At 50.2% G+C, this 26679-nt stretch overlaps 1 protein-coding gene across 1 annotated transcript in view; it reads right to left on the bottom strand.

Annotated features, from left to right (window-relative positions):
* PLXNA4 (plexin A4) overlaps positions 1-26679 on the bottom strand; it is a 568109-nt gene that overhangs the window by 165440 nt on the left and 375990 nt on the right. Inside the window, exons 5-8 of the mRNA XM_026648894.2 lie at positions 17222-17345; positions 8416-8569; positions 2381-2480; positions 119-233 (exon numbers count right to left, since the gene is read on the bottom strand). Coding sequence (XP_026504679.1) covers positions 119-233; positions 2381-2480; positions 8416-8569; positions 17222-17345 — 493 coding nt within the window. The remainder of the gene's footprint in view (positions 1-118; positions 234-2380; positions 2481-8415; positions 8570-17221; positions 17346-26679) is intronic.

The raw sequence follows: 26679 nt of genomic DNA, 5'->3' as shown, positions 1-26679 counted from the left end.
ACAGGGTAGAAGGGGTAGGAATGGGTGATTGGGAATGGAGGCAGTTTGTTGGTTTCAGTCAGACATAAGCACTGCCCTGCCCACGAACCCTCTGTGTCCCCCCAGTGTCCCTTCCTACCTCTGGCAGCTTGACTCGCCCTTCCTGGAAGGAGCAGGAACGGGGGTCGTGGGTGCAGACATGGCGATATTTGCACCAGTGACACCGATAGGGGCTCTCCACACAGGACAGACACCTGGGGACAGAGAGAGAAGAACTCACTAAACCCAGCCAACCCTCAAGGACCCAGGGAGCGCACACACTCCCCTGTCAAGGCCCCCCACCCCACCCTACGACTCAGAGGGGAGCACAGTCTCCATGGCCCGCTCAGTCCTTGGTCTATCTGTTGAGGCTGCCAATAAGGAAACTGGTTCATGCACATGCCAGTTATGATGGTGTTTTTGGTCAGTGGTGCTGAGCAGAATGGGCACTGCCAACGCTGTTGTGAATCAGAGACGTTGGGCCTGATTCCAAAACCACCTCGGTAAACCCAGAGTAACTCCAGAGAGGTCAACAGAGGTACCCGGGTATTACACCCAGTGTCAGAGAACAGAATTAGGCCCGTTATGACCCTTATCTGCCTGTATAAAATGGCTCTGAATGCACCTTTCCATGTCAGCTTTACTGACCCACTTTCCAAGCGGAACAGGGTACAACTCTCTGGTGAGCACAGGGTTAATTTTGCTCCATTCCCCTCTGCCCTGGCACAGGGTGGGCAGGGGGAGGGCTAGGCAAGCTCATCACCCAGGGTCAAAGGACAGGTCGGCTTTTTTGTTTACTTTCCCCTTATGTTACCATCTCTTGCTTTCTTGGGGGAAAGCCAGGCTGACTGCAACTGCACGTCCTTGCTCAGTTACCTCTACACCACTTCTTTGTGTCTTGTGTGGACTCACTAGGAACTGAACTGAGATCACTGCCGTCAGATGGTAGGACTGTCAGTTGCTCCCTGCTCACATGTTCATCTGGCCAGGATGGCCAATGCAGGTCCCACCAATGTGTAAGGGAGGGTTTAAATAGTGCTACAGGGAGAATTTCACTAGCACTGATGTGCCATTGGATCCTTTAAACGTGCATGTGTGAAAAATACCACCCAGCCGCATCAGGCAGAGAGGCAGACACCATTTCTCCATCCTCTCTGAAATCTTGCATTATGTCAATCCACCCTAAGCCCTGATGCAAAGAGCTGTTCTTTAAATTGGTAACAAGTGCTTACTCTGATAAATCAAATTAAAAATGGATAGCGTATTATAGTTTGTCAAGTCAGAAACCAAAACATGCCATAAATATTTAACACCTCATCACTTTCTTTTCTTTTTTTTCCCCCCCGGCTGCTGTTTGTCAAAGCAGCGGGGACACGGAAATAGGATTTGCCTTTGCTTGTGAATCAAGGCGCTGCAGTAATTATCGCCTCTTGGCACTTCCGGAGCCCTGTCTGGGAAAGATGATGGCCTGGGCATGAGGGCACAGCCCATCTGCCTTGCTCGGGAACAGAGCAATCCACTGAAGAGGGGTCCCCCCTCTGCCTTGGCATATGAATCCTACACACTCATCTCCTGTGCAGTAATGACTCTAGTCCCACATCAGATGTTCTAAAGGAGGAGTTCTCGGTGGATCGGTCCAGACCACCCTGCCCTTCCCATATTGCTTAACAGGATGGGAGTTCCAGCCAGATCCCAGATACACAGCAGGAGGAACCAGGATGGAAAAGGGGTTCCTGGTAGGAAAAGATTATTCTATGGCAAATCAGCCTGTGGTATCAATCCAGTTCCTAGAGAATAGTGTCCACATCACACACAAAAACAACTCTACCATTAATTGGCCCCTGTCCATTCAGGGCCCAATCCTGCCAACACTTAGTACCAAGCCTGGTGCTAACTAACAGTGACTGATGGCATGAGCAAGGATTGATAGAGCACAAGAGTGTGCAGGATCGGGCTCCACATGAGTAGCCACTAAAGTCCACATGGCCATTTGCCGAGGTTGTGACTCCATTTCCACTCAGTCAGTCCTCAGACAAATCCCCACTGATGTGGTGTTTTGCCTGAGGGGTGCCTGAGTACAAACCAAGTCAGCTCAAAGCCCATTACTAGGAAGTTTAATAAGTTGTTTCCATGTTGTCCTGCATGTTTCCAATAGTGGGAGGGTACCTGTCACCCAGCATCGGCTAATCTGTGGGACAGATGTTCTACCCAGAACCAAGAGACACGACTGAGGGTCTCCTCGACACCTAAGTGGCCGTCTCTGTGCTACCTGGACCAGCCAGCGTGGGCAGCTGGGATGGATTCAAAGCAGCATGATAAGGTTGTGGGGGGGAAGAGGCACGTCGGGGGAATACAAACTTACGAGTTGTGGACGCTGCAGTTGTAGAAGACAAAGCTGGTGCTGGCGAAGGTCATGCCTGTCTCTTTGGACTTCAGCTGGAGCTGGACAATGTGATGGTCTCCTGGGGAAAAAGCATAAGGATCATGAGAGGTCACTGCACGATTGTATTAATAAACAAATGAATCATTAATGGCCAGGTCTCAGGCCAGACGCTCAAAGATTGAGGCACCAAGAATCAGTGGCCACTTAAGAAAATGCTCTTATTATTCTGAATTTGTATCCCAGTAGCGCCTAGAGGCCCTAATTCAGATCAGAGGCCTACACAGAGGTAGAGACAGCCCTTACCCCCAAAGAACCTACCATTTAAACACGCAAGATAGAGGTGGGATTGGGAAGAGACACGGGCACAAAGAGGGGAAGTGACTTGTCCAAGGTCACACAGCAGGTCAGTGGCAGAGCTGAAAATAGAGTCCAGTGCTGTGTGTGTCTGAATTGAGCGGTTTGCCTAATTCAGCTAGTAAGGTCCTGGAAACAGGGTCTGCCTTTGTGTTTTGTACAGCATTACTCACACTGATTGTGCGCGATAAATAACGACCAACAATACTCATTCATAAACACTGCTCTGTTGCCACATCCCCCGCCTGCAGACTCTAAACTTCTAAACGCAGGAGAATGGACTTGATCTAATACAGCAGGGTCTTTTCCAGGCACGGCGTTTATAGGCTTGTTTACATTTTAAATGCTGCAGCAGCAGCGCCACAGTAGTGAGTCAGTGTCGACGCTACCTAGGGGTTCTCCTGTTGACATGGGTAATCCACCTTCCCAAGAGGCAGTCGCTAGGTCGACGGTAGAATTCTTCCATAGACCTAGCACTGTCTACATCAGGGGTTAGGTCGGTTTAACTAAGCCGCTCAGGGGGGTGGATTTTTCACACCATGAGCGAAGTTATACTGATCTAATTTCCTAGTGTAGACCAGGCGTAAGACTGTACCTCATATTGCTTATAAATGTTAGCTAACCTAAAGCTTTCAAAATACCTCTGTGAGGGAGGGAAGGGAGAAATAAGGATAATTCCACCTGCCGCTGAAATGCAGCTGCTTCTGGAGTGGAATGTAGCCGCTGTTAACAATGCTACGCACCACTGCATGAATAATAAACTTCAGTAGACAGAAGCCTGCAATGCCACATGGTGGTAGAAAATAAAGCCAACGGGTAACATTTTCCGAAGCACCTAAGTAACTTACAAGCCTAAATCCCATTTTCAAAAGGCACATATGCATTTGTGACTTAGGCTCCTGGGTCATTTATAGAGCCCTGTTAATCCACAGATATTCACTTTATATCCGCGGACCATTTTCGCAGATGGCGGATTGGAGGCGGATTCAAATTTTGTATCCGCGCAGGCCTCTAAATATAGGCTCTCAAAGGCGGGGAGGCCTATGAGGCTGCTTCCCTGCCTTCCAGAGCCTATATCCCTCCCAACCCCCCCCCCACCGACAGAGAAAGGGGAGGTGATAGATCAAGACAGGCAGCAAAATCCCCCATGCTCCTATCCCGGCTGTTTAAGCAGCCAAGCATTTTAGGAAACCCCTCCTGACTTCATTGCCGTTCCAGGTCAGTCGGAGAGGGAAGCCAGACTGACGTACTCTGCAAAAGCAGCTGCCTCCCTCTCCAGCTGACCTGGTATGGCCCAAAGTAATCAATGGCTGGGCAACCGGAGAGCACCTTTGCCCCCCTCCTGTACCCCTAACCCTTGCATCCCCCTCCTGAGCCCACGTGGGGAAACTGACCTGGAATCACAGAGCACCTGTCGTTGCTCCTCACTCCCCCCGAGAGGAGAATGACCTGCCAAGCCGAGCGGTGCCGGGGCTCAGCCCTGGCAAACCCTGACAAAAAAGCACTGTAGCCCAGCGATTGTATTCCCTTTGCATGCTTCCGCAGGGAGAACAGTGGCTGGTGCAAAGAAATTGGGATTGGAGAGTTCTTTAAACCACAAGTTGAGGACTTCAATAGCTCAGACATAGGTCAGGGGTTTGTTACAGGAGTGGGTGGGAGATTCTGAGGGCTGCGTTGTGCAGGTCAGACTAGAAGATCATAATGGTCCCTTCTGACCTTAAAATCTATGAGTCTAGGAGACTTAATAAATCACAAGCTAAATAGGCCGCAGACTTTTTAATTTCATAGCTCCGTTTGTGATTTTGAAGCATTACTGAGGTGAGACATTTGTTTCATTATTTTTAATGTAAAAAGCTATTTGTTCTGATGCTGGTTGTATAATCAGATTGATGTTTAAAATAACAATAACAACAACAACAATAATAATAATGTGCACGTTTATTAAGCTATATAGCTTTCTTATACAGTACTGCACACAGACACTCCTGGTAGCGTGCGACTGTGGGTGTGGTGCGTATGTGGATACAGATAAAAGACGAAGTGCGAATCGCGGGGTGGATACAAGTTGATTCCTGCGGACGTGGATCAGATGCAGATCCACATTTCTGTATCCGCGCAGGGCTTTAGTCATTTAGGTGTTTTGGAAAACGTTATCCAATGTAATTTTTAGCTGTATGTGTTATCACATCATCAGGCTGTCAGCTTCCACAATGATGGGTGTGTTGGGGTGGCGGGGAAGAGACAGAGAGAGATCATGTTTGGAATAGCGCATCCAGTTCTGGGCATCTCAGCCCCAGAACGGACCCCTCAAATTGAAAGAATCATGGAAGATTAGGGTTGGAAGAGACCTCAGGAGGTCATCTAGTCCAACCCCCTGCTCAAAGCAGGACCAACCCCAACCACTGAAGAGCAATGGAAGAGCAATGAAAACTCCCAAGGAAAGATTCGAGAGGATGAAATATGTATGGCTTGGCCAAGCAATGACTAAGGACTGTCCCTCTAGATTTTTAAACTACTGGCATCACGGTGGTATCAGAGCATGGCATTTCCTAACCCCTGTACGTTTTTGAAATTTAGACATGCTGTGGTTGAACTGGTTATGGTACTCCAAGGAGACAGCTAGGAATAATGGGCCAGATCTGGAGGTCCTCACACAGGCAAACCTCCCAATGATGTCAGCAGGAGCTATGCCTGAGTACAGACCCCAGGACTAGGCCTGATAAGTAGGAATTGCGCACAGGAAAATTTAGGTAGATTGGGCCTGACCCCTGAAGTCCTTACTTCAAGAAGCTCAGTCAGTGGGAGTAAAATCTAAGATAAGAGCACCAATACGAGGAAAGATTTCCAGGTCTCTTTTAGATGGTGGAGCCTTCTCAGTGATGGGAGTCCCATATCTTGGGTCATTTAAAATCAGCCTGGGGAAAGTTTACCATTGGGAATACTCTTTCATACGCCAATGGGGGAGCTGGACTGGCTGGGGCTGGCCAGGTCTTTTCCATCTCTTCCTAATCAGAGTCTATGATAATTCAGGCCAACAAGTGAGAGGCTGAGAGCGGAGAGGAGGAGGGAGCGATGTTAGTGTGGAGCTAATCGGAATAAGGAGGACATGAACATTGAATGCTACAGCAACGGTGCTTCCTTCTGCAGGCTGAGGGGGTCACAACATGCCCCCAGGAGGGGAGGCCGGGTGGATTGCAGGATGACTGGCTGGCCTGCTGAGAGTTGTGGTGTCACAGGAATGGAAGGGCACACCTGCTCTCCATCGCGGGGGAGTCATTTTCCGGGTGAACGTTCTGCCCCCATTTATTTCCGCTGCTTGCTGCTAAAGGCTGTGAGCCTGGGCGGGATGAGTGTGCAGGGGGCATGTGTGACCCAACGGGGGCGCAGGGCTACATTCACAGGTGATGAGTGAGTGGTGTAAGTTACACTCCCTTACAGACAGGCCCTCCTTACACCTGCTCTGCTGAGGTGGGTTGAACCCAGGGACCAGCCTGCTGGGGGGACGTGCAGTACCTAGGGTGGGGGTTCTCCTGTGAACATCACACTGTGCTGAGTCCCGAAGGGGGTGCCCTCTGTGAACCCCACGCTGAGGGGAATGGGGGCACCAAGGCCGATCCCCGTGTGAATAGCATCCCCGGGGGCTGGGAGGAGCTGCTGAGTTCCACAGGGGATTGCCATGCTCAGGTGTATGTTGAGTCTTTAGGGGGTTCCCCTGGGAATACCACACTGGCGGCTCAATACCATGCTGAGGTCTCTTTCCTCTTTCCCCCACCTAATCCCATCTCTTCGCTTCCTTCCGTGCTCTCCCAGAGCAACCTCCATGCACCACTCTCATCCCACAGGGAACATCCACTGCTCACAGGCTGCCACCCCCACATCCACAGCAGACCCTGAGCCTCCCCTGGAGCTGACCCCTCCCCCCATTATCCAGCTCCCAAATCCACCCACTCCTTTTCTCACTCCTCATCTACCCCCGTCCTCCGTCCACTCCACTATCATTAACCCTTTCTGCCTCTCCACCAACTCCAAACCCGCATACCTCCCAGTCGGCTCCCTTGGGCCTGTCAGCAGCGGATGTTATGTGGGTGAAGTAACTGCAATAATTTGATGATGAAGGAGCCCATGTTTAATTCAAGGCTTTGACCTGGCTGGCCCTTCCACCTCTATTATTTTCCTCCTCACCGGAAAGATTCATTAATCAATCAGGCCAAAGCAAGTTTGACAATTCATCTCCACATGCACATGTACACACACACGCACACACACTCCTGAATACATTGTGCCACCAGCACTCGACTCTACTGCCCATCTGCTGCCGATGGCTTTGACAGCTCTGTTAACTGCTTCATATTTAACAACTTTGCCAGTGTTTTGGGAACTGACTGGCTCCGGGGGTTGGGAACAAGCTATGGAACCTCCCACCCCTCTCTTCAATCCACCCTCTGGCAGTCTGCACCAAGGGCCGTATTTTCAGAGGTGCAGAACGCCAGCCGTTGACAGTGATGGGAGCCGTGGGAACTCAACTTCTCTGAAAATCAGACTCTAGAAGTGCTCCTTTTTCTCCATCACTCTAGTGTCACTCCTTTCGTTTGCGCGTGGCTCTGAGCCAGGTCCCTAATGGACAACAGCCTATACCAGAGAAGTCCCCATTGCAATCTCCACTGATTAGCATCCTTCTTGGTAGGCTAGTCAACAGCAGGTAAGGATTGAGTGGGCAGTGGAGAGGGGAACTGCCTTCTGACTCCTTAGCGGTGACTGACTTACTTAGGGTGACCAGATGTCCCAATTTTATAGGGACAGTCCCAATTTTTGGGTCTTTTTCTTATATAGGCTCCTATTACTCCCCACCCCTTATCCCGATTTTTCACACTTGCTGTCTGGTCGCCCTAGGCTTACTCCAGAATTGAAGTGCACGCGGGGAGAGCTTGTGGGCCTCCAGGGATCTTTCACTGGGACTAAATTCACCACTAGAGTTCACAAATAACACAGAGAACAAGAATGGCAGCTTCTCCTTGCACCTGCCCACCTGCCTGTGACCCAATTTAAGGCCTTGGGGGAAGCCTAGCGGCATAGGCACATCTTACAGTGTCTTGCTGGGCAACTGGGGGAGCTAGAGCCCTACCTGCACCTGAAATATTGCGTTCAGTTCTGAGTGCCCCATTGCAGAGGGCTGCGGACAAACTGGAGACAACTGAGGGAAGAGAAACCAAATGGATCGGGGGCTGGCATGGAAGGATAAGCACATCTGGCTTGGGCAAGGGCTATTATGGGAAAGGGACAGGGTAACGGATTGCAAATACCTGAAGGGTGTAAAAGCCAGAGAGGAAGAGACTGATTTAGGGAGCTGCACGCAGAGATGTAACGAGGAGGAGTGTGATGAAATTAAGGAGGGAATCGTTCAGGCAGAATAGCTGGATAAAGTACCTGACATGGAGATGTACTGGACTGGGATGCGAGCCCCATCATTTGAGATGGATAAGACTGGACTGCCAAAATGCTCGTAAATGTGCTGTTGCTACACCGGCAGCGTTAGGGCCCATACAGACACATGCCCAGCCAATAATGTGCTGTTCTCTCAGCTGCTGTGCTCTCACCAACGGGTCGGAGGGAAGCAGCGCACCCACCCCAGTGTTCACGTAGGGAAGGCCTGAGACACTCACCATTCTCCATGATGATCTGGGGCACCTCCTTGGCAGCCGGGGAGATGCACTGGATCTGGTTCCCCACCACCAAGCCGTCCATCTCGGAAAGGTCCTCGAAGGTGCAGTTGACCCCTGCTGACAACTCGGGGACGTTGTAGGTCTCCAAGACCAGCTGCAAGCAAAGGGGGCGGGAGAGAGAGAAAGAGAGTGCTGAGCTCATTGGCAGACAGACGAGGCCAGCAGAAGAGAATTACACTGGAGAGGTTGGACAAAGAGCCTCTTGCTAGATAAAGGATCCTCCTTCAACAGAAAGCAGCGACTCTGGGGGGGAGAGGGGGAGATGGAATGCAGATGTAAACACAAGTGGCGTGTGGCTATGCAGGGGCGGTGGCTGCTGCTTCACCGTGCAGGGTGAGTTCGAGTCGGGTCAGTGGCGTGGCGTGCTCGACATCGGTCATGCAGGTGTAATATTGGCACGGGAGTCTTTGGAATAGGCTGTGAAGACTGGGGCTTGCTGGCCCCTTGGCACAAGGTTTCTGAGGAAGGTGACTATTACTCACAAGAGGCACTCTGCGGACTACAGAGAAACTGTAGCGCTCCAGTCTAACTCTCTACGCCTCCTCTCCTAGCATCACCAGCAGAGGGAGCTCTCTGTCACCAACAAGTTCCTGTGTATAGAGAGTCTAGTTACAGCCTTCAGTAAGCCACCAGCATCCGCTCCCTCTAGTGGGCCAGCTGAATTACTTCACCTTTACAGGCAGCTCAGAAATGCCTGCCCCATTTGATCACTCGGTTACAGGAGCAGCGGGCTCTGAGGTCATGATGTGTTGGGGCACTAGCATTGTAAATAAAAGGATGGGTAGGCGCTCTGTCGCTGTCCGGCACTCTGGAATCCCTGACATCCACTGGCTTTGCCACTACTAAAGTGTAACGAAATAAACAAATCGAACAGCTGGTTTCCAGGACGTTCACGTTCTCACGTGACAAAGCATCACTCGGTTTATTACCATTTGGAACGGAAGATCCATTTTACATGAGGTCCCGCTTATGATTCTAATTATAACTCTGCTCTCAGTCGGCTGCATCCACCCCACCACCCCCACCTGCCATGGTAACAAACCGTGGCCACAAATATACAGACACCAACAGCGGCAGCAGGGTACTTCCACACCAGTAGCACAAGCCCCCTGCCGGTGATCTACAGGCGTTACTCCACTCATGGTTAGTAAATACCAGAGCCTTATCCTTGCTGGGGCCAGCCATTAAAGGGAGACACGATCACATGTGCTCAGCCAATGTATTACATGCTCCCGCATTATATAAGCTAGTTCTGAGCATGAGGTCCGTGAGAATCTGAGTCTCATCTGAGACCCAATCACATGCAGCGGGAGAGAAGCTCCCAGCATAATGGACCTGTCCCTCTGCCCATCAATGGAGCAGTAGAAGGAGGGAACAAAAATCCCACTCGCCTTCTCATGGTATGTTCTCATCACCCAGTGAGGTGCATTATGGGAGCTGTGTGCCTTCCCCTAAGGCATCCAGCATTAACCACCTCAGAGACAGCAAGGGCACAGAAGAGAGGGACCATTAGTCTGATCAGTCTTACAATTCACCTGTAAATGTATTGCCTGGTTAAGGGGAGCACTTTGTTCCTGCCAAGTTATGGGAGGGGAGAGGGAGAAGCTCTGAGGACTGGGGTGGGCTTGTCCCCGGGACAGTGCTTCTATTGAATGGCTCCACCTCGGTCACTTCCTCCCTCCCATCAACGCACCCGGACCAGCAGTGGAGGGGAAGGCTGGAGCTCTCACCAGGCTGCTGCCCCAGCCAGGGAACTTGCTCACAAGTGTGTAAAAGGCAGAATGCAGCTTTGTCACTTCTCCGAGCACAGTCACCAAGGAAAAGGCCTGAAAAACTTGGGCACAAATGTGATAAGCCTGGAGCTGCCACCAATGAACAAAAGCTCCTGCTTTGGAGCCCCTGCAGTGGGTAGAGAATGCCCCCTTCTCCAGCACCTTTCTCCTCTCACACAGTCCATGAGCAGCAGCCTAGGACTGAGCCAGACCCAGATGTGACTCCCAAGTCCCTGGGCACTTCTGCTGCCAAAGAAGAGTCAGTGTTGCCATGTGGACAATACCTTCCATAGGTCTAAGCACGGGCTGAGCAAACAGGCACATTCCCTACCCTCACGTCAGGGAAGAACTTGGCATGATCGCGGAAGAGGCTCTCCCCTAACCAGAACTGCCCAAAACTCAGTGTAGTCTCCATGACCCAATCAGTCTCTGACTTGTGCTAGGGTTTGCCGATAAACCATCTGAGATGGTGGTTACTGTGCTGTGGACACCAGTCCACTAGGAGCTGACTGAGACCCAACAACTCAGTTCATATGGGCCATCAGACAGCAAGCGGCTGAGGACAACAATAGCTCTGGGCTGACTTGCACTGCCATGGTGACGCAATCACCCTGAGCCAGTCTTTATTCTAACATAGGAGAATTCAAAGACTATTGAGAGAATTAAAAATAATAAGTTGCACTCCCAGAAGAACAAACAATTTACGATGTCTCTGATTACTTGTGTCGTACTCCTGGGACGGTTAAGTCACAGGAAAGGTAAGAGGCAGAAACAAAGCCGCAGGGACTGGACATACAGGCTAAAAAAACAACCTCAAACACCTTACTCTAAATACCTGACAGATGGCCAGCTAGTGGACCGTGAGCACTCCACTGAGCCCACAAAGAATGGGGAGCTACTGACTTGCTCAAAGGAACATTGAAGGGAGATGGAGCTTTTCATTTCTAGGCTGTGAGTTCAAATCCAGCCCAGGTCAATATGACCAGAAAGAGTTACCATGTGGCAGCTGTTCAGTGGCCTGTATGAAATAGGCCCCAGTTCAGTTCCTAGTGGGCACGTGTTCACAACACAAAAACCGCAATATAAGGGGCACTGCTGTCATCAGGTACCGTAGACAGGTTGGAAACTGAATGGGCCCTTTACAATGAACTCTCTTCTTGTCCCTAGAAAAGGCTTTTCCACAAGGAACAGTAACACTAGTTGCTCCACTGGCATCATAACTGTCCTGCAGTGCCAACGGCTGCCTTTAATAGCTCTCTGCCACAGGGGCCACATCCAGTGCCGAGGAAGAGAGGGGGTTGAATGTAGCAAAGCATAAACCTTGGAAGAGATGGGCTGCAAGCTGCAATTTCTAGTGTCCCCATACCTCTGCTCTGGGGTGTTCAGTGTTGAAACCGTACCAGACCTGGGTGCTTTGGTAGTTCAAGAAAGAGACCCTGGTCCATGAAGTGAAGGGAAATTGAAGTATATTAAATGGTCCTAGCACGCCTCTCCACCGCAGTCCTAGAAGCTGAATTTTAACACAGCCAAAGCCGATTGCCCATATTTTGCACACGGCTATAGAGTCCAATATCTTTGGTGTCTGAGGTAAAGAAGTTGGCTGCAATGGGTGAGCATTCCTCTTTGATGGATCTCTGGTTCCTCTTCAGAACTGCATTCAGCTCCTCGCAATGAACTGGAGAAAACAGTTCCTAACCTTTTGTAACTATTGTTCTTTGAGATGTGCTGCATAAATCCATTCCACTCGTGGTGTGCGCCACCCCACGCAGAGTCATGGGAAATTGTTCCCTCAGTGGTACCTTCGGGGAAGCTCGAGTGCCCTCTGGTGCCATGTGCCCATGCATGCTGGTGTAAAGGGCCCAGCCGTCCCTGAGCTCCCTCAGTTCCTTCTTGCTGGACAACTCCGATGCAGAGGGGTAGGAAGGTCGGCGGTGGAATGGACACGTGAAACACGTCTCCAAGAACAACAGTTATGTAAGATTAGTTACTCATTTTTCTTCTCTAAGTGATTGGTCATGTGCATTCCACTGGAGATGACTCATAAAGTAGGAGGAGGGAAAGGCGCTCATGTGCACACAGACTGGAGTAAAACTCATCAAAATGTAGCCTCACCTCTGGAGTACCAAATAATGCCATAATGGGATGCGAAGGTGTGAAGGCCACTTTACAGATCTCCTGGATAGGGACTTGTGCAAGGAACGCCGCCGAGGCCGCTTGCGATCTTGTGGGATGTGCCATCACTTTGCTTGGCAGGGAAATACCTGCTGAATCCCACACAAATGCAGGAAGTTATCCAAGATGGAATTCTTTGTGAAGAGACCAGGAAATCCTTCATTCTGTCTGCTATGGCCTTGAACAATTGAGTTGACAAACAAAACTGTTTAGTCATGTCTATGTAGAATGCCAGCACCCTTCTGACATCTCATGTGTGCTGATGTTGCTCCTCTCTGTTGGCATGTGGCTTTGGTAAGTAAATTGACTGGTTAATATGAAAATTAGATACCACTTTGGAGAGAAATCTTGGATGAGGGTGCAAGTACACTTAATCCTTAAAAAAGATTGTACAGGGCGGTTTGAATGTCAGAGCACACAGTTCAGAGATAGGTGCAGTAAGAAACATGTTGTTAGAGGCTAAAATGGTGACCCCATGATCTTCAATAAAATTAGGTTCAAGTCCCAGGGCGGGATAGGTTCCTTTATTTGAGGGTACAACCTTTCCGGGCCCTTCACATATCTGATTGTCATATCATTAGAGCATATACAATAGTTATCCACATGAGTCTGAAAAGATGATATTGCTGCCAGGTGGACCTTGATAGAAGATATTACTAACGCTTGCTATTTTAGGTGCAATAGATAGTCCAGGATATGCTGGATAGAGGACTGCATTGGCTAGGCTCCAGACTGACAAGACCAAACAGAAAAATGCCTCCATATTGACATGTAAGCAGCTCTGCTAGAAGGCTTTGTACTATTTAACAAGACATAGTGAACTTGCTCCGAGCAAGACTCCTCTCTAGAAGTTAGCCATGGAGCCTGCAAGCCGTTAAATGAAGGGCCCATGGTTTAGGGTGGTGCAGTCAACCATGATCTTGGGAGATCAAGTCCAGGTGCAACAGGAGTGAAATTGGAGCCTCCACTGACAGATCCAGAGGAGTGGAAAACTAGTGCTGTCAAGGCCATGCTGGGGCTATTAATATAATCCAGGCCTGGTCCACTTGATCGTTAACGTAAGAACTGGGTCAGACCAAAGGTCCATCTAGTCCAGTATCCAGTCTACCGACAGTGGCCAATGCCAGGTGCCCCAGAGGGAGTGAACCTAACAGGTAATGATCAAGTGATCTCTCTCCTGCCATCCATCTACATCCTCTGACAAACAGAGGCTAGGAACACCATTCCTTACCCATCCTGGCTAATAGCCATTAATTAACAACCTCCATGAATTTATCCAGTTCTCTTTTAAACGCTGTTATAGTCCTAGCCTTCACAACCTCCTCAGGTAAGGAGTTCCACAAGTTGACCATGTGCTGTGTGAAGAAGAACTTCCTTTTATTGGTTTTAAACCTGCTGCCTATTAGTTTCATTTGGTGACCCCTAGTTCTTGTATTATGGGAATAAGTAAATAACTTTTCCTTATCTACTTTCTCCACATCACTCACAATTTTATATACCTCTATCATATCCCCCCTTAGTCTCCTCTTTTCCAAGCTGAAAAGTCCTAGCCTCTTTAATCTCTCCTCATATGGGTCCCGTTCCAAACCCCTAATCATTTTAGTTGCCCTTCTCTGAACCTTTTCTAATGCCAGTATATCTTTTTTGAGATGAGGAGACCACATCTGTACGCAGTATTCAAGATGTGGGCGTACCATTGATTTATATAACGGCAATAATATATTCTCCATCTTATTCTCTATACCCTTTTTAATGATTCCTAACATCCTGTTTGCTTTTTTGACCGCCTCTGCACACTGCGTGGACATCTTCAGAGAATTATCCACGATGACTCCAAGATCTTTTTCCTGATTTGTTGTAGCTAAATTAGCTCCCATCTAATTGTATGTATAGTTGGGGTTATTTTTTCCAATGTGCATTACTTTACATTTAACCACATTAAATTTCATTTGCCATTTTGTTGCCCAATCACTTAGTTTTGTGAGATCTTTTTGAAGTTCTTCACAGTCTGCTTTAGTCTTAACTATCTTGAGCAGTTTAGTATCATTCTTAGCACTCTGTGTATGAGTGGGATTGGCGGGAAAGCGTAGTAGAACTTTTTCATCCACGGTAGCAGGAAAGTGTCTGAGATGAACCAGGACTGTGGCCTTGCAGGAGAAAAATTATTGGCATTTCCTGTTGTCCTTGGTTGCAAAAGGTCTATCTGGGGAGTCCCCCACTGCTGAAAAATGCATCTGGTAACATCCAGGTGGGAAGACTACTCATGGTGACTCGTAAATGATCTGCTTAGGCGGTCCGCCAGCTCATTCTGCACCCTGGAAGGCCTCAAGGTCGATTGAATTGGCAATGCAAAAGTTCCATAGATGAACTGCTTCCTGCAAAGCAGGGAAGAGTGAGTTCCTCCTGGCCTGTTGAGGTAAAACATGGCTGCCATGTTGTCTGGGAGAACAAACAGGCTTTTTCCCTTGATGCGCAGTAGGAAGGTCTGACAGGCTAGGCAGACAGCCCTTAGCTTCCTGACTTTGATATGAAGAGAGAGAGATCCCTTGAGGACCCCAAACCTTGAGTTCAGAGAGGGCCCAGATGAACCCCCCAACGCCAGGGCAGATGCGTCCATCACCAGTGTCTGCGAAGGCTGATGGTGGACAAAGGGAATGCCCACACAAACATTGAGTGAATCAGGCCACAATCTAGCGAAGTGAGAACCCGCAAGGGCACAGTGAGTACAGTGTTCAGATGGTGCCAACTTGGTGATTAAATGGAGGCCAGCCAGACCTGAAGAGTCCTGAGGTGCAACCTGGCATGCTGGACTCCCTATGGGCATAAGACCATATGCCCCAAGTGCCTCACGCCGTTTCGAGATGATGTGATTGGGTGAACCTTAAAAACGGTCACAAGACAGCAAATTGTTTCAAATCTTAATGCTCTGGCTTGAGTAGAGTCCAGAACTGCTCCTATAAACTCTATCCTCTGAGCTGGACAAAGAGTAGACTTGTCTGAGTTGATCAGTAGACCCACAGCTTTGAAGGTTGACTGGATGAGTTGAACACTAGAGAGAAAGTGATCCCTGGACCAGACCTGGACTAGCCAGTTATCCAGGTAAGGACAGACTCTGTACTCTTAGTCTCCTCAGGAAAGCAGCTGCCACTGCCACACATTTTGTGAAAACCCAAGGAGCTGCTGATAGGCCGAAAGGCAGCACAGTGAACTAGTAATGAAAGCGCTTTAGTATGAACCTGAGAAACTTTCTGTGACCTTGATAAACTGCCACATGAAAGTAGGCGTCTCGTAAATCAAGGGCAGTGTATCAATCTCCAGGATCCAGGGAGGGGATTATGGAAGCCAGGGTGACCATGTGAAACTTTATCCCACACCTCTCCAAGGACACAGAACAGGAACGTCTCATGTATGACCTGGAAACAGTGGGGAAACCCCACAGATTCCAAAAAAGCCACTGGACAGGTGATGGCAGTGACCCCTGGCCACCCACTCAACGGCACTCCCACCGAAGGTTCCCTATCAGGGTAGTAGTCCCTTGGCGGAGAGTAGCAAGAGTGGCTCCGAGAGTGGGAAACAGGAGCCAATCTCCGATTCAAAGGACCAAGGAGAGGCCACTCCCAACAGTGCCAGAGACCGATGCCTCATCAAAGAAGGACGTAGTGCAGCCAACATTTCAGGCTCCCCCTTCAGCGGTACCGACGGACATGCAGTTTGAGACAACTGATGCTGACATAGCATTGAGTGCTGCACCAATGTTGCTGGTGCCCCTCTGTCTGCGGGTACTGAGCGGAGCGGTCTCCTGCACCGCCAGACATACCAGCACCGAAAGGCTCAGAATGTCTCTCTCCATTGGGGCCGGTACTGAGATGGTCTCGGGACGGTGCAGTTGCGCAGATGTAGAAGGCACTCCCTCAAGCCCCGGACTCGATGATGCCTGCCTTGGTGCCGGAGTCAACAGTGCCACAGAAGAGGAGTGCTTGGGTTTCTGCTGCACTCTACTCTTATTCCCACGCTTCTCTGTCTTTCTTTGTCTGAGGCGTAAGGACTTTGCAGATTTGGCAATGATCCTGAATACTAGCTTCCCCGAAACACTTCAAGTAACTTGAGTGTGGGTCACTCACGGGCATTGGCCTCGTGCAAGAGATGCAGGGCTTGAAGCCCAGTGAGTGAGGGACCCCTTGGTACTGACTAACGGAAAAAGCCCCCGACTGGGGACCAAAACAGAAAACGTACACTGTATTAACTAAGACGTTATGAATCTAGAAACCTATCTGCAATTAATTTACAATGAACACACTGAAAGCACCTGCTAAGGTAAGCCAAGCAATTCCAATGACTGCCACAGGCAGCTAGAAGGAACTGAGAGGTTTCGGGGGTGGTTGGGCCCTTTATATTGTCACACAGTGGCACGCAGCAACAGAGGGTGCTCAAGCCGCCCCGTTGGGTACCACGGAGAGAAACATTTCTGACTGTGCACGGGGCATGCACACACCATGAGTGGAATGCACATGAGAAAGATCCCCTCCATGTTCCTAATCGGGAACAATCAAAGTGGAGAGCCTCCTCCCTGGGTGAGACCCCAGTGTATGTCAGGGAGCACCCAGGGAGACAGTGAGTTCTATGTAGACATCCAGCCAGACCAAGTATATCCAATAAAGCTGCTAGTGCTTCCCACTGAGCCTGAGTGTGTCAATGAAAGGTTACGGGTAACCAGGGACATAATACTGGCAATGGGGGTGAGACCTCTTTAGGCTTCCCTGGAAGGAGGAGACACTGTGGAGATGAGGGCCACTCCTGCTTACCAGCACGTTGTACTGGGAGACGGAGATGTTGTTGGGATGCACGGTGAGCCGGACACACTGCTTCATCTCCGAGGCGAATCTCCGAGGCTCGCTGGAGCGCTCGCACCGTTCCTTCCGGGTGCACCTGAGAAAAAGGGAACACAGAGCCAGAGATTAACGACAAAGCCACGTGGCATGGCAAGTGATTGCCATGGGACACAAGAAGAGAATCTGTGCCATGGGGGCTGCCACCGGCCAAAGGAGAAGGGGGTCAGTGCCATCCCCCCTTCACCACAACCTCACAGGATCATCTGACTGTGTCTCACCAGATTCTGCGGGGCTGGCATTTAGCAGTGCACAGCAGCCATTTCGGCTAGGAAGTGCAGCCCATATCCAATCAAAACTACAGGGGGAGTTTTAAGTGGGTAGAATCACTGCACGTGCAGTGCACTTCACTGGGGGGTTATCTGAGCCTTGGGCTAAAAGCATCTGGTGCCTTCAGAATGCAGCACCTGTTCTGAGGGATGACGTGGCCACAAAGTGAGGCTGCACAATGCTGTGTTGCAGGAGGTGTGTCGAGAGGATCCAAGCCCAGCCCTAGGAAAAAGATGGACAGCTCTGGAGACAGGTCCTCGACTTATGGACAGAGCAGTGCAAGCTTCCCTCACTATGCAACCCTACCTCCCGCAGCCCCGATCTCTGGCAGAGAGAGGGCTGCCCAGTCTGCATGGCACATTTCATTCTTAGCTTCTCTGCCCGTTAGGACCTCTTCTGTTGGTGACTTTTGGGATGTGGACACCTGTCCGTTGGACTGAATCCTCCACCTCAGTTCCCACTGGCCCCTGGTAGCCTTCGGAGGGTAACAGCTTTGGATCAAAAACAGCCGGGTGACCAAGCGGTTAAAGATCACATGCCCCTTTACCAGATAGGCTATGGGACACCAGATCAGGACTGGACAGAATATGGGATACCAGTGGCTGCAGCAGTCACCTTGCATGCAAGGTGCATTCCCTTTGCTCAGGTCACTGCACCTAGGTAGCGCTTGGGAACAAGAGGTTGCTGCAGGCAGGAGAAATCATCTGGGAGTTGGAAATCCTAGGGTACTTCCCTCACCATGGAATAAAGAATCCTCCAAGAGGAACATAAGAACGGCCATACTGGGTCAGACCAATGGTTCATCTAGCCCAATATCCTGTCTTCCAACAGTGGCCAATGCCAGATGATTCAGACGGAATTAACAAAACGGAAATGTATCGAGTGATCCATCCCCTGTCGTCCAGTCCCAGCTTCTGGCAGTCACAGGTTTAGGGACACTCAGAGAATGGGGTTGCATCCCTGGCCATCTTGGCTAATAGCCATTGATGGACCTATCCTCCATCAACTTCTCTAATTCTTTTTTGAACCCAGTTATACTTTTGTCCTTCACAACATATGCTGGCAATGAGTTCCACAGGTTGACTGTGCGTTATGTGATGAAATACTTCCTTTTGTTTGTTTTAAACCTACTGCCTATTAATTTCATTGGGTGACTCCCTGTTGTTGTGTGAAGGGGTAAATAACACTTCCCTATTCACTGTCTCCACACCATTCATCATTTTATAGACTTCTATCATACCCGCCCCCCCAATCATCTTCTATCTAAACTGAACAGTCCCAGTCTTTTAAATCTCTCCTCATATGGAAGCTGTTCCATACCCCTAATCATTTTTGTTGCCCTTCTCTGTACTTTTTCCAAATCTACTGTATCTTTTTTGAGATGGGGTGACCAGAACTGCATGCAGTAGTCAAGGTGTGGGTGTACCATGGATTTATATAGAGGTATTATGATATTTTCTGTCTTATTAGCTATATCTTTCCTAATGGTTCCTTACATTCTATTTGCTTTTTTGACTGCTGCTGCACATTGAGCAGATGTTTTCAGAGAACTCTCCACAATGACTCCAAGATCTCTTTTCTGAGCGGCAGCAGCTAATTTAGACCCCATCATTTTGTATGGATGGTTGGGATTATACATTACTTTTCATTTATCAACATTGAATTTCATCTGCCATTTTGCCCAGTCACCCAGTTTTGTGAGATCCCTTTGTAACTCTTCGCAGTCAGCTTTGGATTTAACTCTCTTGAGTAATTTTGTATAGTCTGAAAACTTTATCCCCTCACTGATTACCCCTTTTTCCAGACCATTTATGAATATGTTCAACAGCATCGGTCCCAATACAGATCCTTGGGGGACTCTGCTATTTGTGTCTCTCCACTGTGATACCTGACCGTTTACTCCACTCTTTGTTTCCCATCTTTTAACCTGGTAAAAGGACATAAGGGATTCCCAACTTTCCCTCGCTCACTAGGTGTCTGGAGGCAATTCACTGAGGACGCAGTTTTCAAAAGTGGCCACTGATTTTGAGGCTCAGAGATGCTAAACAGCCACGATTCTAGTCAAACTCAATGGCAGCTGCGAATGCACTGGGGAAAGCCAGCCCTATGTGTCCCAATTACGCACCCCAAATCAACAGCCACTTTGGGAAATGTTTGCTCTAACACATTTGGGTCTCAGTTTCCCCATCCATAAAATGGGGCTAATAATATTCACCTCTCTCCCTCCCAGAGGCTGTGAGGATGGAGTAAGGGTCGGACACTACTTTGAAAGTGTAAAGTGTTCCAGGGGTGCTAATGTTATCTGTGCTGTTTTATATTGACTGGGATCATCTTGGGAGGGCCCCGTGAACATGGGACTAGAATATGAATGGCTAGGCTTGAGACGATTTCCATCCAAATCTTTTTTCAATCAGCATGAAAAATACAGGCTCCATGCCTGTTGCCCGTCACATTCAGCGAGAGGAAGATGTCTGCCTAGAAACCCACAGGGTTAATATAACAGGACAGCTCCAACTGCATGCCAATTACCTTTTGCCATTAAGCTAATGGTATGAATTTGCAAAGGTTGTTTCAATGGATTGTATTATTAGCAGCAATATTGCTTCCATTCAAATCTGCTCAGAAGATTAAGTGTGGGTGTTAAATTGTTCACCTACTTCCAAACTTGTGTGCAAGGGGAGGGACTGAGAAGTATCTGTACTAAGGGTACGTCTATACTTACCTCCGGGTCCGGCGGTAAGCAATTGATCTTCTGGGATCGATCCCGGAAGTGCTCGCCGTCGACGCCAGTACTCCTGCTCCGCGAGAGGAGTACGCGGAGTCGACGGGGGAGCCTGCCTGCTGCATCTGGACCCGCGGTAAGTTCGAACTAAGGTATTTCGACTTCAGCTACGTTATTAACGTAGCTGAAGTTGTGTATCTTAGTTCGAAGTGGGGGGTTAGTGTGGACCAGGCCTAAGACGCCTCACTCTTTGGAGCAGGGATGGTTTCTTATTAGGTGCATGTACAGCGCCTAGCATAATGGGGCTCTGGTCTTTGAATGAGCTCTCTTGGTGCTACTGCATGACAAATTATATCAATTAAATAATCACAATATTATACAGCAGAATGCAGCTGCAAGGTATGAACTGGAGATGGGTCCAAACCCCCTGAGCATGTCTGAGATTTGGGGCAGCCTAGATGGGCATCCAAACTTTGGCCCCTGGGCTTCTTTCTTGTGTCCGAGCCTGGATGAGACAAGAATCATCATCCAAAGCCTAAACCGCTGATTGGGGGAAAGTTTCTCACTTCCTGGGTTGGGCTGGAAGTGTAGGAACTGGAGATCTCAGCTATTCTCATGAGATTTGCAGCCTGAGTTAACAGATCAGGAACGTGACAGCGGCACACTATCTTTGCACTCGTATAATATACCTCCTTCTTGCTAGGAGCCAATGTCTCATTAGTCTTCTTTACTGCTGCTGCAAGCTGGATGGGGAATTTTAAATGCTGGGTCTCCAGAGGGCTGGAAGGATAGAATGCTAACTGCTCTGAATACCACAAGTCAGCCCTCTCCGAGGGAATGCCAGTGGGAAATGAGGATGAGAGATTTCTGCACGCCACTCTTACAGCAGAAAATGGACACAAAACACTGGAGGAAAAGCTGTGACATGAGGAGACTTCTCCTGGGAATAGCCCAGCAGGGCCGGCCTTACAGGTGGGTAACGTGGGCAGCTGCCCAGGGCGCTGCAGTTAGTGGTGGCACCATGATCAAGAGGCAAGGAGCATGGTGGGCCTAGGGTGCAAGGCCGCAGAAGGGAGCTCGAAGCAATTGGGGGTGGGGGAGGCCAGCAGGGCCTAGGGGCAATGGGGGAGGGGAGCCTGGGAAGGCAGGAGGGAACAGGGGCAATGGGGAGCCCAGGGAGGCAGCGGAGACTGGGGAGATGGATGGGGAGCCCAGGGAGGCAGTGGGGGCTGGGAGGATGGGTGCGGGGCTGGGAGAGGCAGTGGAGGCCGGGGGAAGGGATGGGGAGATGGGTGGGGAGCCGAGGGAGGCAGCAGGGGCCAGGGGCAATGGGGAGGTGGGTGAGGAGCCTGGCGAGGCAGATGGGTGAGAGGCTGGGAGAAGTAGCGGAGGCTGGGGGGATGGCTGAGGGGCCAGGAGAAGCAGTGGAGGCTGGAGTGATGGGGGGCTCGGTGGGGAGCCCAGGTAGGCAATGGGGGCCGGGAGAAGCAGCGGAGGCCGGGGCGATGGGGGGCTGGGTCAGGAGCCCAGGGAGGCAACGGGGGCCAGGGCAATGGGGGGATGGGTGGGGTGGGGAGCGCAGGGTGCCAGTGGGGGCAACGGGCGATGTGGGGCCGGGGAAGGCAGGAAGCCCAAAATGAAAGGCTACTGGCCTGATGTCAAAAAACTGATGCAAGAGTTATTTGAGGGATATACACACCTCATGGCCAATTCCTCTCATTACAGGACTAATGACATGCCCTGCTTTGCTGACGTCAGTCAGACAGACACGTAGGCCCAGATCCTCAAAGGTATTTAGATGCCGAGCTCCTATTGATTTCAGTAGGAGCAAGGCACCTAAACACCTTTGGGGATCTGGGCCCTGATCAGAATTCTGGTGACTGTAGCCAAAAATGTGTTTCAGCTCTCAGTCAGACTGCACCTTTCCTCCCACTGAGCAGCATGACCCCACATAAGAGACTTCCAAGGGGAACTGGTGAGACAGCGTGGTCCAGGGCAGTGGTGCCCAAACTTTTCCTCTCGCGCCCCCCCCCCCTCAGTAATGGAATCTGTCCGTCCCCCCATTACTGCACTGTTGGCTCAGCAGTGGAGTTGGGATGAAGGCAGAGCTGGGGATGAGGAGCTGGGGCTAGCGCCAGGGCTGGTCTGGGAGCAGAGAGGGAATGAGGGCAGAGCTGGGGTGGGGGCAGGCGGAGCAGGGGGAGGAGTGGAGCTGCAGCTGGGGTTGGAGCTGGGCTGGGGGCAGAGCTGGGGGCAGAGTGGAGCTGCAGCTGGGGGCGGAGCCGGGCTGGGGGTGGAGCTGGGCTGGGGCAGAGCTGAGGGCGGAGTGGAGCTGGAGCTGGGGGCGGAGCTGGGTTGGGAGCAGAGCAAGGGGCCAAATGGATCTGCGGCTGGGAGTGGAGCTGGGCTGGGGATAGAGCAGGGCTGGGTGGCGCTGTTGCTCCCTCCCCACCCCCTGTGGGCGCTGGTCCAGGCACCACTGTGCACCCCCCCCGAACGTTCCTCTGCACCCCCTAGAGGTCGTGTCCCACAGTTTGGGGACCACTGGTCTAGGGCATTGAACTGGGACTCAGGAAACCCAGGAGCTATTCCCAGCTCTGCCACTCACCTGCTGTGTGACCCTCCCCTTTGTCTCCTGTTCCACCCTATGCCAGTCATGTCTATTTAGACTGTAAGCCCTTCAGGACAAGGACTGGCTCTCAGTAAATGTTTGTACAACAAGGCTCTGATCTCAGCTGGGATCTCAAGTGCTGCTGTAATATAAATAATTATTCCAGCCAATGAACTATGTTAATATAATGTCAAGGTTGCAAAGTCAAGCACTCAAGAGTTAGGAGATGCCACAATTGGGTTCCCTCTGCACCCTTAATTTGCACCCCTCCCCGCCCCCCCGTGCGCATGCATTATGATACAGCCTTTCATTGCGTGGTCACATACTACTTTTCCCCACACAGTCTTAATTTTACCATTTCTTAACACTTGAGTGCTAGATTCTGCAGCCTTAACATTTTATTTATTTGCTTTTAAAATGTAATTTCCTAATATAAAAACGATGCAACGATGTGGCCAAACAGAAATTATATCCAGTGGAGCCATAGTGATCCCCAACTTGGGTCACCAGCAGGGTTCAGCTCATTAGATCAACAGCACAGACCTCTACCACAGGAGCTAACAAAGGAACTGATAGCAGTCGCAGGTTACCCTTATGTGGACCAGCCACTAGAGGAAGATGAGACACAACGTAGGCCAGAAAATTTCACAGCTCTTTACTGACAGCAGAGGAATGGTGAGACTCGGACTCCTGGGTTCCATTCCAGGTTATGGAGGGGAATGTGCTTTAGTAGTTATAGACAATTCTGCCCGCTCCCCTGCAGCTCCTATCTGCCCTGTATCCTCGCTCCTGTCCCCACCCACTCCTTGGTTCCTGCTTTACTCTTCCTATTCTCCCATTCCGCTGCATTCCAGTCAGGCAGCTTTATCCTTCTGCTCCTCCTCCCTTCCTGGGTGCCAGCAGAGGGAGCACTGAGAGAACAGGAGAGACTGCCTCTTTGCTCTCGGTATCTGTGCCCGACACCAGAGACAAATCTGGCTGGTGGAAGGAACAATTGCAGAGAAAGTCCTGCTCACACCCTGAATCCCTGGGCTGGAGCATGCCCAGTGCAGATGGAATCTTCGGCAAATTTAGGGGCCAAACTCTAACAAGTCTCTACTGAGAATGTGCAATCAAGTTGTTGTTTTTTTTAAGGCTTGTAACGTGTCCAAATTTGGGTGGATTTTCATGGGGCAGCAAACGGCACAGCCCTGACAAAAGGCAAACCCCATGCCAAGTTTCAAGTGCCTGGGTCAAAGCAGAGAGGTGCTAAAGCATTTTCCCCTAATCTCATTCTCAGAAATGGCCGAACCGTTTTAGCTGAAATTTAAAAATACTGAAATAAAAGAATCAGCCTGAGGCAAATACCCGGCATGGAAAATTTCAGCCAAAATTATTTAAGTTTGGCAAAGTTATAAGCAACTGAAAACAGGGTCTTATAATGGGAACTGTCGGCCAACCTTAACTATAGGCATCTCTACCAGCTACACATATGTTAAGGGTTGTTGAAATATATGTCCACTATCAAAATGTGAGTCACATGAAAGAATTACAGCCCGTCTAAACAGCTGAGCTATTTGAGACAAGTGGACTGAACAGATTAAAAACCAACCACTGATATGACTTCTCTGATAAGACCCTGCATAGCCCCTGAACCTCATAATGTTGCCTTGACTGCTGTATTCCCTTACCCAGTGCATCTGATGCCTTCTTTATTACTGCGTGTCCAGGAAAATAACCTGTGCTGCCAACAATTCTGTTTCCCTGTAATAAAACATCAGTAACTCTAAAATATCAGGTCTGTCAATACACGGGGATCCTTTCCCACTGCTGTATAAACTAATTCAGTGCTGTTCACACTGTAATGAGCTTGGGCATTGTTTCTACCCAATGGCATCGCATTACACTTAAGATATATAACATGTCATATTCCACCCTTGAGCCCATTCTCATAAGATTATGGTGTAAAAGAGCCGCTTCCCTCTGTGCTTTAACCACTCCTGCTACGTCAGTATCGGCTGCACATTTAACAAACAAACGTCCTGGCTCTGTTTAACTAATCAGTACAAAGATTAAGGAATCCGATCCCAGCCCAGAGCTGGGTGGAATCCCAGCTCTGGGCTGGGATCAGATTTCTTAATACGGAATCCCATTTCCTCACCCGCTTCCATGAAGAACAAATGGTGTTAACGCCAACCCTCCAAGCTCTACCCGTTGATCGATTATTTTAATACTATGAAATTTATACGTTGCACTTGTACAGCATCTGGTCCACGGATCTCAAAGGGCTTTGTTCAGAGCTAATTAATCGTCACACGACACCCCTGCGAGGTTGATATTATTCCCATTGTTACAGATGGGAAATGGAGGCACAGAGAGAGGAAATGACTTGTACAAGGTCACACAGCAAGTCTGTGGCAGAGGCAGGAACAGAACCCAGTGCTCCTAACACCAAGGATGAGGTGAAGGCACTGCACTGGGACTCAGGAGATCAGGGTTCACTTCCCAGCTCTGCCCGAGACGCCATTTGGGACTTTGGGCAAGTCACATGATCTCTTTGGCCCAGGTTGTGAGACCCTTACTCTCAGTGAGTAGTGAATTCAATGGGATTACTTGTGGAGTAAGGGTCTATTCAACGTTAGCAAAAGGTTCACAGTTTGACCCTATGTCTGTGTTGCAGAAAAAACCCATTGCAGCAAGTCTCAGAGCACGGGTTAACTGACTTGGGCTCGTGGGGCTCACGCATTAGGGTTGCCAACCCTCCCGGATTGGCCAGGAGTCTCCCAGAATTGATCTCCCGGTGGCTACTGAAACCAATCTGGGAGATTTTAATAGGCCACTCAAAGAATGGTCGGCGGCTCGGTGTGGCCAAGGCAGGCTCCCTACCTGCCCTGGCTCCGCTCGGCTCCCCCAGCCCAGAGCTCGCACCCTCTCCCGCACCCCAACCACCTGCCCCAGCCCGGTGAAAGTGAGTGAGGGTGGGGGAGAGCGAGCGATGAAGGGGGGGAATGGAGTGAACGGGGGCGGGGCCTCAGAGAAGGAGTGGGGCAGGGCGGGGCCTCAGGGCAGGGGCGGGGCACGCATGTTTGGGTTTCTGCGATTAGACAGTTGGCAACACTCCTCATGCTATATGAGTGTAGACATTCCTCCTTGGTCAGGAGCCTGGGTCTCTGAAACCTGCCAATGGGGGGTGGATCTAGACCGCAGTCTCCCGCCCCAGTGGTTTCGTCTACACTGATATTTTTAGCTCTGCACTGCAAGCACCATAAGCCTGAGTCAGTTGAGACTCGGTGCTGCTGGATTTTCTTGCAGTGTAGACATACCCACGTGTAGAACAGGAAGAGTAATACTTCCCTTCTCTCACTCTGTCACTATCTTGTCTGTTTATACTGCAAGCTCTTTGGGGCAGGGTCTGTCACTCCGTCTGTGCAGCCCCCAGCACAATGGGGCCCTGATCTCAGCCAGAGCCTCTAGGTGCTACCGTAATACCAGTAATACCCAGCACCCTGAATCACCCATTTTAATAATAATTCCTCATGGGTCACAAGCTGTCTGAACCCACTCCGCTCCCAGCCCACAACTGCCTCCCTCCAGCTCAGAGCCGGTGGGGATTAAAGCTGGCAAGGTCAGGGTTCCCACTGTGCCCAGTCTGGGGATGTCTGTTTTAGTAGTGAACATGTCCTGAAAGGGCAGGGGGGAGTTCTCATTGCCCTGGCCACAGAGGAGGGGACGTTCTGGCTACTCAGGCCAGGGAGGGGAGGGGGAGCTGTGGGGCAGGTAGCACTGCGTTCC

The sequence above is a fragment of the Terrapene carolina genome, unplaced genomic scaffold, assembly GCF_002925995.2.
Source record: "Terrapene carolina triunguis isolate 2854851 unplaced genomic scaffold, T_m_triunguis-2.0 Scaffold68, whole genome shotgun sequence".
Lineage (NCBI taxonomy): Eukaryota > Metazoa > Chordata > Testudines > Emydidae > Terrapene > Terrapene triunguis.
The sequence above is the reverse complement of the archived record's forward strand: the minus strand, read 5'-3'. Positions and strand labels throughout refer to the sequence as shown.